The sequence below is a fragment of the Ambystoma mexicanum genome, chromosome 1q (genome assembly GCF_040938575.1).
Source record: "Ambystoma mexicanum isolate Mex_15411 chromosome 1q, UKY_AmexF1_1, whole genome shotgun sequence".
NCBI lineage: Eukaryota > Metazoa > Chordata > Amphibia > Caudata > Ambystomatidae > Ambystoma > Ambystoma mexicanum.
Window position 1 is genome coordinate 1,542,222,975 of NC_090922.1, and position 16,559 is coordinate 1,542,239,533.

At 46.1% G+C, this 16,559-nt stretch overlaps 1 protein-coding gene across 2 annotated transcripts in view; it reads right to left on the bottom strand.

The window, feature by feature from the left end:
- Positions 1–225: 225 nt before the first annotated feature.
- LOC138551563 (zinc finger protein 271-like) overlaps positions 226–16,559 on the bottom strand; it is a 259,519-nt gene continuing 243,185 nt past the window's right edge. For both annotated transcript variants that reach the window (XM_069642495.1, XM_069642494.1), the window contains exon 3: positions 226–3,216. In XM_069642495.1, coding sequence (XP_069498596.1) covers positions 1,013–2,317 — 1,305 coding nt within the window. In that variant the 5' untranslated portion in view covers positions 2,318–3,216 and the 3' untranslated portion in view covers positions 226–1,012. The remainder of the gene's footprint in view (positions 3,217–16,559) is intronic.

Below are 16,559 nucleotides of genomic sequence, written 5' to 3' on the forward strand. Positions count from 1 at the left end.
ATCCCAAACCGTGAACAGTCACTTGGATTTAACAGGTTACAGGTGCATCAAAGAGAATAGTTATTTCATTTGTAGGATAATGTAAGAATGATAGCATTTTGCACAATGTGATATATTGTTTCCCCTAGGAAACACCTGAAGTGTGAAACATATGCACATGTAGGCTTGATTCTGTTTTAGTCTTTCAGCAATCATGAATTGCTTGTAATACCTGATAGCTTAATACACATTTTGCGAAATAACTTTATTAGTGGGTTATTAATGACTCAAATATATAATCCAATACATTAATGAACGTCTAACACAAATGGCATACCAATATAACAGACACTTTTCTTTTACACATAAATCACCCTTGGCATGTTGTCTGTCCATAATAAGGTTTAGTAACTTTACTCACAGTGAAAGACTTTGTACGTTGTGGATATTTTGGGCATATGTTTTTCCCATGTCAATATGTTTAATGAATACCCCCATGTCGCCAAAGGTCACAGATTTGCTTGACAGTCTTCTGACATTTGGAATATGTGTAAGGCCTCTTCTGTGTGTGATTCCTCTGATGTCTCACTAAATCACCCTTTTGCTGGAAAACCTCATCACATTCAGAACATGCATATGGCTTCACCCCAGTGTGAGTACTTCGATGTATCAAAGGTTTACTTGTGTCAATGAAAGTCCTATTACATTCAGAACATGTATGTGGTTCAACCCCAGTGTGATTTCTTTGATGTGTCAATAGATTTCTTTGATGTGTCAGTAGATTACTCTTCACAGTGAAAGATGATCACATTCAGAACATGCATACAGTTTCCACCCCACCCCCAGTGTGGTTCTTCTGATCTATCACTAGATAACTCTTTACAATAAAAGACATACTACATTCAGAACATGTATATGGTTTTCCCAATGAGAGTCCTCTGATGTATCAATAGATTGTTCTTTCTCTGGAAACACTTCTTACATTGAGGACATGCATATGGTTTCATCCCACTGTGAATTCTCTGATATTTAATCAGCTCTCCCCTTTGATTTGGAACATGGGTAAGGTCTTTTCTGTGTGCGATTTGTTGCGATGTATTAATAGGTCACGCTTTTGCTGGAAAGCCTCATTACATTCAGAACATGCAAATGGTGTCACCCCAGTGTGACTTCTCAGATGTCTAATTAGACTTCTCTTATCCTTGAAAGCCTTATCACATTCAGAACATGCATATGGTTTCACTCCAGTGTGAATTCTCTGATGCATAATTAGCTCTGCCTTTTGCTTGAAAGCCTTATTACATTCAGAACATGTAAACGGTTTCACCCCTGTGTGGATTCTCTGATGTATCGCAAGATAGTTATTTTGCTTGAAAGCCTTATCACATTCAGAACATGCATATGGTTTCACACCAGTGTGAATTCTCTGATGTCTCATTAGATCTCCACTTTGCATGAAAGATTTATCACATTCAGAACATACATATGGTTTCACCCCAGTGTGAATCCTTTGATGTATCAATAATTTACCAGTTTCTTTGAACGCCTTGCCACATTCAGAACATTCATGTGGTTTGACCCCAGTGTGACTTCTCTGATGTTGAATCAGCTCACACCTTTGAATGAAAGCCTTATCACATTCAGAACATGCATGTGGTTTAACCCCAGTGTGAGTCCTCTGATGTATCAATAATTTACTTGTGTCAATGAAAGTTTTATCACATTCAGAACATGCATATGGTTTCACCCCAGTGTGAATCCTCTGATGTATCGATAGTTTACTCGGTTCAATGAAAGCCTTATCACACTCAGAACATTTATAAGGCTTAAACCCAGTGTGAATCCTCTGATGTATCAATAGTTTACATGTTTCCTTGAAAGCCTTATCACATTCAGAACATGCATATGGCTTCTCCCCAGTGTGATTCTTCTGATGTACCAATAGTTGTCTCTTTTGCTTGAAAGCCTTATCACATTCAGAACATGCATATGGCTTCTCCCCAGTGTGACTTCTACAATGTATCAATAGCTGACCCTTTCCAGTGAAAGCCTTATCACATTCAGAACATGCATATGGCTTCTCCCCAGTGTGACTTCTACAATGTATCAATAGCTGACCCTTTCCAGTGAAAGCCTTATCACATTCAGAACATGCATATGGTTTCTTCCTGGGATGATTCTTCTGAGGCATCACTAGATTAATTGTTCCTTTAAACGCCTTGTCATGTTCAGAACTTTTAAGCTCTTCCTCTTTGGTTTGAATTCTCTGATGTTGCCATATATTACCCGCTTCACTGAAAGTAGCCTCATTTTCAGAACATTCAAGAAGTACCTCCATTGTGAGGGTGTGATTTTTAAATAGTGATGTCTTTGTAAGAAGCTCCTTGTCAAATTCAAAATATGGATATCACAATCTGAATCGCTCAGTTGGTCTCACCAGGTCAGGTAAATTTTTACACACTTGAATGAACCTCAATCCTCAGCCAGAGAAGGCAAGTCTGAAAATGTAAGAACGCTTGTGCGTGAACCTTTCAATGTTCAGAGCACGGTTTCTAGTGTGATGGCTTTTGTGTTTTGGGCATTATTCAATGGCAGTTGCCACTGGAACATCAACTAATGACTAGCATCACAGCAGGTGTGCTATTGATTCCGAAGCATCAGGTCTAAAGACCAGTGTCTTGCCAATGCATGAAGATGCTATGCCGCTACTTTAAAGTGGCAACCATTGTCCTCTCCTCTATCCATCCACCGCTCTCCCCTCTCCAGTTTAGATTCAGCAGTCTACCATTAGATGGTCATTAGTTTCCAAGGTTGTGGCATGTCAGCTCATTTGCAAAGTGCCTCCTGTTAGCCTCTCAAGTCTTGCGTGACCTTTTGCAGAGGAGGCTGTGTTCCATAGACAGTACCTCCTGTGTAAGTATTCTCAGATGCAGTTACTTATCACAACAGCACAGAATACTGCATATGAACATAATGCAATGGTTGAAAGCCCCTTTTAGTGCTACAGTGTTGTCATATGGGTTGGAAACAGATGAGCTTCTTATTGACTGGACAAAGGTACAGATGTTTCTTCCAAAATCGTGAATTCCTTTTTAGTGAATTGTCTTCATAGTAGGTTATATATTTTCCCCACTGTGACTGTCATGAGCAGAAATTTCTGAGATCCAGTTTTGTTTTAATAAATAAAATATTTCATAAACATTTCACTGTTTTCCATGTTTCCTGCTTTTTCTGGTCCTGTTTGAAGGAAAAGGAAAAACAGGATTAATGTGCCATAAACAACAAATATATATTTTTTGGTTCTAAAAAGCACATGTGAAAAGCAAGAAGGCATGTTTCCACTTTATAAAATTGGTTTGATGAAATCCTGGCCTACAGCTGTAATGTATAGATGACCCAGAGTTAAATGGAGAGAGTAACTCGTCCTCAATGTCATGAAACGTATTAACACAGAAGTCAAGCAACCTGTGACCCAGGCCCCATATAAGCATCCTACCAAGCCTTCTTATGCATCACATTCTTATAAATACATTTACAAATATCAAAGAAATCAGGATGAGAGATCCTACAAAGTGTGTGGTGCTGAAGAAGTCAATTTATTTCAAGACCACATGTTTTTTACTTAGTTAATTTACACAACTTTCAATAAGCACGAAAGTCACAGAAAACGGACAGTTGCGATTATAAACAGTGGAAATACAAGATAAGTATCAGCCTCTTGGATGTAGAGGACAAAGGCTCCACCTAAATGCACAGACAAATATGACAATCTGAAAGACTTGTGCTTCAACAAAAGTGCACCCAGGACAGAGAGTGGTCCGGGGCGTAGTTAACACAGGGTGTACACAACAGTATCTACAGGACATACACAAAGGAGGGATTTTGTAGTTGTGTCACGGGGGATCGACACGGGTGTGTTTCGTCCATGGAGGCTGGATTATAGCCTTGTTGGTTGTTGGTTGGCCTTCATCAGGATTGGCACCAATGGTGGTGCTGTCCGTACTATCTGTGGATCAATGAGGTTTGTCAGAATCTCGGGATATAATTGTATAATGTATGGATTTAGTGAATAAAGGCTTAGTGGAGCCGTCTTTACCTGCTGCTGTGATAGCAGTGGTGATGCTGTATGTAGCCAATCCTTGGATTGTTGCTGGATTGTTGGTGCAACAAATGCACAATGATTAAGCCATGGGTTCCTGATGTCTAAGGGCCTCATTACGACCCAGGCGGTAAGGGGTTTACGGCAGCGTAAACAGCGCCGACCCTTACCGCCTGAGTACGAGGTCCCTTAGCGCCATGGAGCTTTTAACACCTACTTTTAGCAGGTGTTAAAATCCATGGCGCTAAGGGACCATGGAGTTAATTACGCCACCGTAATTTACGGTGGCGTAATTAACGCCTTCCCCACTCCCATTATGCCCTATGGGGCAAAAATGGGAATGGGGAAGGGTAAATGGGGATTGGGGACTTACCGCCCCGCCAAGGTCGGAATGGGGCGGTAAGTCCGCCAACCACCATGGCGTAAACCGGGTTTACGCCATGGTGGTAAAGTCACGGCCCAGGCGGTAACTTACCGCCTGGGTCGTAATGAGGCCCTAAGTCTTTGTCAGGATACCGGGGGCTTTTGCAGGGCCTGGAGGGTCCCTATTCTCTGGTAAGAGGAGTCTGATGAATTTCTCCAAGTTCAAAAAAATTGGTTGCTTCTGACCCTACTCGATCTTTGTAGCTGAATGGGGCGACCATCCAGCACGAAGATGTGGTGGTGGGTGGTTACGACAGTCTGGTGGGTCGGTGGAGACTGATCTTGTGGATTTTTTGTTTTTGATGGGTAAACGTTGTGTGATGATGGAAAACCCATCTAAAACACAAGGCCAAAGCCCATGTGCAAAGTGACGTGATGGAGTGTTGACATAGTTACGGGACAGCTCAATATGGTCGGTGCCCGAGGTCAGACATGGTCATGGTGCCGCTGGATCAGTTATCCGTTGAGTGAGTGCAAGCCAGGGCCAGTGACTATGGGCCTGATCACGACTGCGGCGGTAACCCTTAAATCCGGCGGTAGCTCTAATACCGCCGGATTTAAGGGTTCGCCGAATCAGGGCTTTGGCGGACTTCGCCCCAGCTCTGAGCTGGGGGGAAATCCGCTGATGAATTTGCGCTATTACCGCCAGCGGGAAATCCGCCGGCGGTAAGAGCGCGAAAATTCCCCATTGAGCCCAATGGGGAATGGGGCATTCCCGAATGGGCTCAATGGGGAATGGGGAATTACTTTACCGTCGAACTCGTGATCCGGCGCTATTAGCGCCGGGGAGTTCGGCGGTAACGGCCAAGTCGTGATCAGGCCTTATGTCTTTTAATAAGGTGATTCGCTATTAATCTGACTAGGTTGACCGGATACTAGCTCATGTGCGTGCCTCACACAGAGAATTCCTGGTGCGGGTGGCATGCTGAGTAGAGGCGTGTCTGTCTGTCTAGTCAGAGTCGCGGTGCGCCGAACCAATTCTGGATCCAGAGTTATTCGGATTGAAGAGTCAGAGAGGTTTTGGTGATTCGCTATTCGTCATACATGTGTCATCTATTTGATGATATGAATTAACTGAAGTGCGTGCCTAAACAGAGCAAAATTTGGGTGCGGGCTGCGAAGCAGGGTAGCAGCGTGTCTGTCTAAATATACAGAAGCGTGGTGTGCAGATAAAAATGCGAAGGTCATGATTTCTACAGGTGGAGAGCGTCATGCAATGCATTATCGCTGGTGTTTAGACTTACCGTGATCCGAACGAGTGCAAGAGTCACCGGGGGATCCACAGCCTGGAAATGGGTGCTGTGACGAGGGCTAAACACAGCCACTAGATAAGCTTGTCACTGTGTGGCGTGCGAGCCAATGGCGCTCGGAGAAGAAATGTGTCCGCCAATCACATCGGTCACACTGTAGCGGTGCTGATGCACCCAACGAGGAGTGGGCCGCGAATATGAGAGAGAGAGAGAGAGAGAAAGAGAGAGAGAAAGAGAGAGAGAAAGAGAGAGAGAAAGAGAGAGAGAAAGAGAGAGAGAGAGAGAGAGAGAGAGGAAGAGGGAGATGGAGAGAGAGAGAGTCCGAGAGAGAGAGAGAGAGAGAGAGAGAGAGAGAGAGAGAGAGAGAGGAAGAGGGAGGTGGAGAGAGAGAGAGTCAGAGAGAGAGAGAGAGAGAGAGAGAGAGAGAGAGAGAGAGAGAGAATATATATATATATAGGGCTGCAGGGGCTGAGGGTGTACCACTGTACTTTACTTCTTCAGCACGGTGTAGCGGTCTGCTAAGGACAATAACTAATCCTTTTTGAGTCAGCTTGAAGTGGGTTGCCTACACCGAACGCAAGAGGTGAAAAGTGCCAAAAGAGTGAACAGGAGCACTGAGGACTGTGTGAACCGGAGGATCATGGGAGAGTGAACACAACGCTTGTCTCCCAGTACTATCAGCTGGAACTTGGTTGAGGTTCGGCCGTGTCTCAGCTCACAGGGCCGTTAATCAAGGTAGGACCCTTCACTTCCTTGGATTGTCTGTTTGAATCTTTGCACTTATGTTCCCCCCCATTCACCAACATTTTCTAGAGACATACTCAAAATGCTGCAGATGGCCCCGTGCAAAAGACAACAGGTTAAACGTCCATACAACCTGAGTCAAACCAACGAGGTCGGGTGTCTGGAAGTGCTGATGCGACCACATTTATGTTTGCCTATCTAACCACACTTACCCCGATGGACTGCCCCATAGTGGTGGTATTGCAGATGAAAGGAGGAGTAAATCAACCTCTGGGGCAGAATGAACCCTTGGAAGCTGAGGCTGAAGGAGAAGGAATGGACGCAGAACTGATAAGGGTGATGTCTGTGAGCATTCCATTGGAGAGTGAAGTATGCTCCACTGCTCACCAATGTACTGCCGACCAGGATAAGGGGTCGAAGCTTGGTGGGTCTGTACTGCAGGTGTGGGTGGTTCAGGTGATTGCGGACACCGGCCTTCGGTATCATTTGCCAAGCCCCAGATAATGGAACAGGAGTCTGTGAGCAAGACGGCTAAGAAATGTAAGGAGAAGTGGGCCCTACTTCAATGATGGACTCACATTGGGTGCAGGATTATACGTACCTGGAAGGCATTTTTAACAGGCCTGAATCTCCGAAATACACCATTTTACCAATACCAATGCCACTACAGCCAGCCTTGTCACTGGGGTCGATCCAAGGGCAACAGCATACTCTGCCGGTGTCGAGATTAGCCCGGGACTCAGATGTACTTAACACAGCATGCTCCCATCAGAGAAGGCTTAGTGTGTTTACTGTTGGGAAACAACTGGGGTCCCCTGCCATGATGGGCATTGCCCAAAGCACAGGGGGGGTGGGGGGATTGGGGGTCTTACCAACTTTACCTTCTACGAACCAGACAACGAATTGGGAGAAATGTCCAATCAATCGGACCAGTCCCATTCTGAATATACCAGTAGCCGATTCTCTCAGGCCAATCGGCCGCCCTCTAGGCGAAGAAACTTAGAGATGAATCCTCCATTCATCAATGGAGGGATGGACCCGGCTCAAATTCAGAACTTGATTGTATCGTCCTTGGCGGTTGCTGTGAACCCCTTCGTGAAATTATATGAGCCCCTGCAGGAGACAATCAAAGATCAAGCCACTCTATTGGCAATGTCTCACACCAAATTAATTTTTCAGGAATAATTTGTTGGAACAGTCCAGACAGGACTCGACAAAGAGGTGGAGCTAACAGCTCAGTGGCAAGCAAGGCTGTTTGACCTAGCGAGAGGTGAGGTGGCTGAAAAATCCACAATGATGACCTTGATCCTGGAGAAAGTGAAAGGGTTGAGGCAACAGATCATCACACAGAATAAGACCCCATGGCCTGAGATCCCAGCTAAGGGAACAAACTTATTCGAAAACTTTCCCAGACCCCACAAAGGCATCAGAGGGGGTGGAGAGAAAGGCAAATCCGAAAGCTGCAGGACAAACTACGACAAACTAAAATAATTCCACTCAAACAGATAAGACCAGGTCGGATCTCGTGACCGTTATGAGTAATGGAAAAGTACCATCAAATGAAGGGCCAATTCAGAGTGTAGACATAGATTCTTGTGAAGAAAACTCTTCCATTGATAATCCAGATGATCTGGGCCCTCCTCTACAGACCGACACTATGGCCACCGATGAGCCCCAATTATTTGCTGTGTTTGAAAAACCATCGCAGTGCCCCCAGTAGAAACAAAAACCATCAAATCAACAAAAAAAACACCAACCATGTGGTTCTAGAGCTTTTCTGAGAAATCCTTTGCTCCCAAATACGCAAAGAGTTGTGAATTACTCAATGGGACTTCGTCAGGCTCCGGTTACAAGAAGAGGAATGTTATCAGCGCTCACGACACCCCAAGATGTCCCAGAAGAAGACCGCCTTCTGTTATTGAACCTCTCGACCTATTCTGAGGAGAATCCTTTGGATGGGGTTGAACTCCCCAATTCAGCGTTTGATGTGGATGAGCAGGAACGTAACTCGATTATTTCACAGCCTAGCAAAAGGGAGAAGAAAATATGCTCACCCACTCGAGCGCACGGATGGGCACATGCCAAAGGACCCCCCCCATTTTGTACTATGGAGCAAAAAAGACTTATCCTGAAAAATGGAAATAAAATCTCAGATCTCGATATTGGCACTTACCAAAGACCCTCAAATCATAACCAACTCAGAGACGCCCAGGGCAGGAACAACTTAAGCAGTCATTGGGATTCCAAGAACCTGTTTGTTACCATTTAACGATTGATACTGGAAAGAGATGGCCGTATAATGAAAAGGAAAAACGTGCTAAAACATCTCCACTGATCGCCCAGACTTAGGTTTATTGGGCCGGAAGACATTAGGATTGTAGAGTTTGAGGAACAGGGCCGCCTGGACTGGGTGACCCCTCACTTGTCTTCAGTATTGGTGAAGGATTGCCTACTGGAAGCAGTTGTGGATATTCTTCCCTTGGGTTCTGAGGTAATCAACCTCCAATACGGAAATCACCCACTCTAGCCCATGCAAAGTGCCGACCTATCTCATTATCAGAGAAGGTCGCCTCTAATAAAGAGATAAGACCACGTGTGGGGGTGGGCCATTGTTGAAAGTTACATTTGGAAGTCAGGTTGGTGAGGAGGAAGGTGAAACTCCCCCTCACGAATGTGAAACCAGTAGAGTCCAATGCTGATTGGGGTTGGTTGGCTGCCTCATTAGCTCGGAGGTCAGATGCATAACTGCATGCATCTGTTTAGTGATGAAGGCTTGGATTTAGTGTCTTTTGATATATTCTGTAAGCAGGAAACATGGATCGTATCTAAACCTATCTGTGAGGGATTTCAGATCTGTTTTACCCCGGTACTGGTAAGAAAGCGGGTCTCATGGCACTAGTGAAGAAGGAAGGTCCTTGTAAGACCTTAGAGTTTAAATGCTTGAACCCCTTTATACAATTAGTGATGCTGTCCTGGAGAAGGGAGAAGGGACGGGCTCCTCTGATACTAGCCCCCTTTAATTTGTATTGGAATGCAGCTGGAATTGGTGAAGTAGAATTTGTGGAGACAGTTATAAGATCAGTTGTTGAAGTAAATCTGGGAAAGCACGACCCCCACATATTGATATGTGGAGACCTTAATATCAACTGCCTTGATCAAAAGGTATTAAAATGATCAAAATCTAAGTTAACATAGAAAGCTGCTCTATGGGTAACCGAGCTAAATGGTAATATAAGATCCAACATCCCTGGTAAAGCAACGTGGTCAAGGGGTTTACAAACCGCATACATAGATTATATTTTTTCTTTAAGGATTTGTATGATTGGCTAAGTACTTTGGAAGTTACTCTTACGGATAATAGTGATCATTGCATTCTGACACTAAACTTTGGGGGACAAATTCAGGCTACTATGGAGGGACCTGGAGCTCCATTACAGGTTAATCAGAGGGCAGCAGGGGGACAGTCTAAGAATTCTTCCAAAGGACATGAGGGAGAGAGAGATGAAAATAATATTAGGATCAGACCTTCGTTCTACAGATCACCAGCAAATGGGGGACAAAGTGAAGCTAAAAAAGATAAGGAAACAACGCTACAGAAACTGGTATTTAGCCTCCAAAGCTCTGCGATTTCAAGATGACACTGAAACCATTATGAAGGCTCTGGCTAATAAAACACTTAAGACCTTTGGAAATTACTTAATAATAATGCCACATTCCAACTGGCATCTTTGACATCATTGGTCCCTGAGAAGGTTTGGATCCGATTCTTAACCGATCTCTTTGCCGGTTCGGATCAGGTAGCCTCTATGAATCCAGGAAAGCAAGCTACCCCGTGGTCAAATGAATTTGACAGAGAGGACAGCATGGAATTAATAACGAATCAAAACCCCTTTAGGCCTAAATGATAACATCCTTAAACAAAACCAAGAAGAGTGGGTGATTTCTGTATGATTTTATTCAGACAAGTTCTTTCAGGCAGACAAATCCCACCCTCCTGGAGGACAGCCTTGATTGTCGCTATTTATAAGAAAGGTGAAAGGGACAATCCCAAGAATAATAGACCTATTGCTCTGTTAGACACCCCGGGGAAAATGTTTTCTCCAATATTATTGAAGCACCTGATTATATGGGAAATTCACGCGTGTGCCTATCGTAATCTTTTATTAGCAAAAGGTTGCTCCAGTTTTATTTTATGGAGCAGAAATAGCTTTAAATATTCCAGTAAATTTCTGGAACATGCTGGAAGGGATTTTCTGGAGGCGAGTGTTGGATCTCCCGAATTATTTGCCTGTTGCATTAATCAGATATGAATTGGGACTTCAGACCCCTTCATTCCATGGGTATATGGAAGTCCTTGATTTACAGGAAATGTACAGGGGTGGATAATCCACCTCGCTTGGACATACTACGGAATGATACAATCGGACCCGATGAGCCATGGGATGGAACAGTCGATCCCTGAAAAAGCAAATGCAGAGAGGATCTTGAAGTACTAGATCTAAAAGAAGAGGTTCCGTTAAGTGAATGTGAGAAAGTGTTTGTGTGAGGTATTGATGGCATGAGGAGGAAGCACTAGAAGGTGCTAGGGTCAAGGGATGTGGTCAGAGTGGTCTGTGAATGTGAGAAAGTGTTTGTGTGAGGTATTGATGGTATGAGGAAGAAGCATTAGAAGGTGCTAGGGTCAAGGGATGTGGTCAGAGTGGTCTGTGAATGCGAGAAAGTGTTTGCGTGAGGTACTGATGGCATAAGGAGGAAGCATTAGAAGGTGCTAGGGTCAAGGGATGTGGTCAGAGTGGTCTGTGAATGTGAGAAAGTGTTTGTGTGAGGTATTGATGACATGAGGAGCAAGCACTAGAAGGTGCTAGGGTCAAGGGATGTGGTCAGAGTGGTCTGTAAATGTGAGAACGTGTTTGTGTGAGGTATTGATGGTATGAGGAGGAAGCATTAGATGGTGCTAAGGGTCAAGGGATGTAGTCAGTCAGAGTGGTCTGTGAATGTGAGATCCTGTTTGTATGAGTTTAGGCTCCTTGTGGGCACGGCCCAGTCATTGGAAAGCCAGCATTGCAAGATTAGGCTCCTCGTGAGCACGGCACAATTATTGGAAAGCCAGCACTGCAAGATTAGGCTACTCGTGGGCACAGCACATTAATTGGAAAGCCAGCACTGCAAGATTAGGCTACTCGTGGGCACGGCACAGTCATTGGAAAGCCAGCACTACAAGATCAGGCTACTCGTGGGCACGGCACAGTCATTGGAAAGCCAGCACTGCCAGATTAGGCTACACGTGGGCACGCCACAATCATTGGAAAGCCAGCACTGCCAGTTTAGCCTTCTCGTGGGCATGGCACAGTCATTGGAAAGCCGGCACTGCCAGATTAGGCTACTCGTGGGCACAGTCATTGGAAAGCCAGCACTGCCAGATTATGCTACTCATGGGCACAGTCATTGGAAAGCCAGCACTGCCAGATTTGGCTACTCGTGGGCACAGTCATTGGAAAGCCAGCACTGCCAGATTAGGCTCCTCGTGGGCACGGCACAGTCATTGGAAAGCCAGCACTGCCAGATTAGGCTACTCGTGGGCACAGTCATTGGAAAGCCAGCCTTGCCAGATTAAGCTACTCGTGGGCACAGTCATTGGAAAGCCAGCACTGCCAGATTAGGCTCCTCGAGGGCACGGCACAGTCATTGGAAAGCCAGCACTGCCAGATTAGGCTGCTCGTGGGCACAGTCATTGGAAAGCCAGCCTTGCCAGATTAAGCTACTCGTGGGCACAGTCATTGGAAAGCCAGCACTGCCAGATTAGGCTACTCGTGGGCACAGTTATTGGAAAGCCAGCACTGTAGGATTAGGCTCCTCGTGGGCACTGCAAAATTATTGGAAAGCCAGCACTACAAGATTGGGCTACTCGTGGGCACAGTCATTGGAAAGCCAGCACTGCCAGATTAGGCTACTCGTGGTCACAGTCATTGGAAAGCCAGCACTGCCAGATTAGGCTACTCGTGGTCACAGTCATTGGAAAGCCAGCACTGCAAGATTAGGCTCCTCGTGGCCACGGCACAGTCATTGGAAATCCAGCACTACAAGATTAGGCTACTCGTGGGCACGGCACAGTCATTGGAAAGCCAGCACTACAAGATCAGGCTACTCGTGGGCATGGCACAGTCATTGGAAAGCCAGCACTGCCATATTAGGCTACTCGTGGGCACGGCACAGTCATTGGAAAGCCAGCACTGCCAGATTAGGCTACTTGTGGGCACGACACAGTCATTGGAAAGCCAGCACTGCAAGATTAGGCTACTTGTGGGCACGGCACAGTCATTGGAAAGCCAGCACTGCCAAATTAGGCTCCTCGTGGGCATGGTACAGTCATTGGAAAGCCAGCACTGCCAGATTAGGCTACTCATGGGCACGGCACAGTCATTGGAAAGCCAGCACTGCAAGATTAGGCAACTTGTGGGCACGGCACAGTCATTGGAAAGCCAGCACTGCCAGATTAGGCTACTCGTGGGCACGGTTCAGTCATTGGAAAGCCAGCACTAAAAGATCAGGCTACTCATGAGCACCGCATAGTCATTACAAAGCCAGCACTGCCAGATTAGGCTACTCGTGGGCACATTCATTGGAAAGCGAGCACTGCAAGATTAGGCTACTCGTGGGCACAGCACAGTCATTGGAAAGCCAGCACTACAAGATCAGGCTACTCGTGGGCACGGCACAGTCATTGGAAAACCAGCACTACAAGATCAGGCTACTCGCGGGCACGGCACAGTCATTACAAAGCCAGCACTGCCAGATTAGGCTACTCGTGGGCACATTCATTGGAAAGCGAACACTGCAAGATTAGGCTCCTCGTGGGCACGGCACAGTCACTGGAAAGCCAGCACTACAAGATTAGGCTACTCGTGGGCACGGCACAGTCATTGGAAAGCCAGCATTACAAGATCAGGCTTCTCGTGGGCATGGCACAGTCATTGGAAAGCCAGCACTGCCATATTAGGCTCCTCGTGGGCACGGCAGTCATTGGAAAGCCATCACTGCCAGATTAGGCTACTTGTGGGCACGGCACAGTCATTGGAAAGCCAGCACTGCAAGATTAGGCTACTCGTGGGCACGGCACAGTCATTGGAAAGCCAGCACTGCCAGATTAGGCTACTCGTGGTCACAGTCATTGGAAAGCCAGCACTGCAAGATTAGGCTCCTCGTGGCCACGGCACAGTCATTGGAAATCCAGCACTACAAGATTAGGCTACTCGTGGGCACGGCACAGTCATTGGAAAGCCAGCACTACAAGATCAGGCTACTCGTGGGCATGGCACAGTCATTGGAAAGCCAGCACTGCCATATTAGGCTACTCGTGGGCACGGCACAGTCATTGGAAAGCCAGCACTGCCAGATTAGGCTACTTGTGGGCACGACACAGTCATTGGAAAGCCAGCACTGCAAGATTAGGCTACTTGTGGGCACGGCACAGTCATTGGAAAGCCAGCACTGCCAAATTAGGCTCCTCGTGGGCATGGTACAGTCATTGGAAAGCCAGCACTGCCAGATTAGGCTACTCATGGGCACGGCACAGTCATTGGAAAGCCAGCACTGCAAGATTAGGCAACTCGTGGGCACGGCACAGTCATTGGAAAGCCAGCACTGCCAGATTAGGCTCCTCATGGGCATGGCACAGTCATTGGAAAGCCAGCACTGCAAGATTAGGCTACTCGTGGGCACGGCACAGTCATTGGAAAGCCAGCACTGCCAGATTAGGCTCCTCATGGGCACGGTACAGTCATTGGAAAGCCAGCACTGCCAGATTAGGCTACTCGTGAGCATGGCACAGTCATTGCAAAGCCAGCATTGCCATATTAGGCTACTCGTGGGCACGGCACAGTCATTGGAAAGCCAGCACTGCAAAATTAGGCTCCTCGTGGGCACGGCACAGTCATTGGAAAGCCAGCAATACAAGATCAGGCTACTCGTGGGCACGGCACAGTCATTGGAAAGCCAGCACTGAAAGATTAGGCTACTCGTGGGCACGGCACAGTTGGGAGGGGAATGGGAGGCAGTGGGCTAATGATGTGAGCCGTGTCATTGCTCCAGGAGGGTTAAAGTGGCATTCGTAGACAGATTGCTGCTGTGCTGGTGTTGGGATATGTGCGTAGTGTAAAGAGCTGGAAAGAGGAGTAGGTTAATTGGGGGCAAGAGAATGTACACCATGTACCTGGGTTCAGCATTAAGAGTTTGAATCCGGGCAGTGCTGCCTACTGATGAATGATAGACACTGCTCTTTGATAGTGTTTCATGCTTCACACCAGTATTTGTTAACCCCAAGCATACCGTTTCCTGACAGTGTCATTTTAGTCTGACATTTTTTGGTACAGTAATTGTCTGTGTAAGTACTGTTTGCTCCATGTTTCAAACCATGTGTTCTGCAATTTAAAACTGACTTGATGTCTGTAACTTGTTGCAGTCCACATTCATATCTATCTATGGTGTGCATGCTACCAATGGTGTGTTATGTTCTAAATAGTGCATGGTGCTAATGCCGACCCACGCGCACTTATTGCATCATTAGAACTTAAAGAGAGAAACACTGCAGCACAACACACCTTTCTTAAGAGACTCAGTTATTGAAGTCTCCTCAGGCTGGACCCCTTTGCTAATATTGGAGGATAGGATAGGTGCCGTCTCTCAAACATTCTGGCAGCGCTTGAGACAACTACACCCAGAGGGTCAGTCACCATCAACCAACTCCCTCTCAAAAGGACAGTCCTCAGAAATCTCTCTTTAAATACCCAGAACATAGCAGTGACACCAGAGCGGGGGAGGGGTAATGCCTACAAAGCATGGTTTTCAGTCCAACACAACAACAATTAACTTTGAACATATAAAAATCCCAAATCCAGAAACTACTAACAATGCAAGCTGCTATGTAAAATCCCAGCTTGAAAATGATATGTTCCATGGGTGCTACATGACAGGATACACCATGTTTTTGCTGTGTCTTTGTGGTACATTTCTACTCCATATCTGTGTTGTGCATGGAACAGACAATTCCATGTGACACACATCTCCAAGTTCTCATGACAGCGTCTAAGTTAAGTGTTCTCCTCTCACATGAGGCCAGCACACACTTCATGTTTGAGTTTCCAGCACAGCCAATTCAACATTTCATTCTTCCAAGGTTGATAGATTGAGCACTATTAAGTGGGGCAATAACAACACCTGTCAGTGCATCACAAGCTGGAATATTTCAGCAGAAAGTGCTGTTATCTTTTTTTGTTCTATAACCTTTATAGGGCGTAACTCGCCCAGAGGCCTCAGTGCGCAGAAAGTCAGAAAGGGAAGGAAACAAATCTGAATCAGGGAGACATCAGAAAGGAGGAAATGAGACTAGTCATCCGAGTTGAAGAGAAACGTTTTAAGAGATCTTTTAAAAGAGGATAGTTCAGCACAGAGACGGAGAGCAGTGGGAAGGCGATCCAAAAGCTTGGGGCAATGGAGTCAAATCTAATGCCACCATAGCGCTCCAGCTTGTATCTAGGAGGCTCAAGATTATTAGTAAAGTTGGACCGAAGCGAGCGAACGGAAAGAGAATGCTTAATCCGATCCTTAAGATAGACATTATGGGTGAGAAGCAGAACCTTATATGTGATGCAGTGTTTGATAGGAAGCCCGTGCCGAGAAATACGAGCCTCAGTCCCGTGCTTCATTCTAAAGAGGCCACAAACAGCACGCACCACGTTGTTCTGTGCCACTTGAAGCATGTTGCTGTCTAACAACTTGTATTCTTATTAGGGGTAAATGACAGATCTAACAACTATGCAATGGCCCTCATTACAACCCAGGCGTTAAGGGGTTAACGGCGCTGTAAAAGGTGGCGGCGCCGTTAAACCCTTAACGCCTGATTACGAGGTCCCTTTGCAGTTTGGAGAATTTAACGCCTGCTTTTTGCAGGCGTTAAAAACCAACCCGCAAAGGGACCTTGGTGCTAAGTACGGTGCCGCAATTTGCGGCACCGTACTTAGAGCCTTCCCCATTGCCATTGAGCCCTATGGGGCAAAAATGGGAATGGG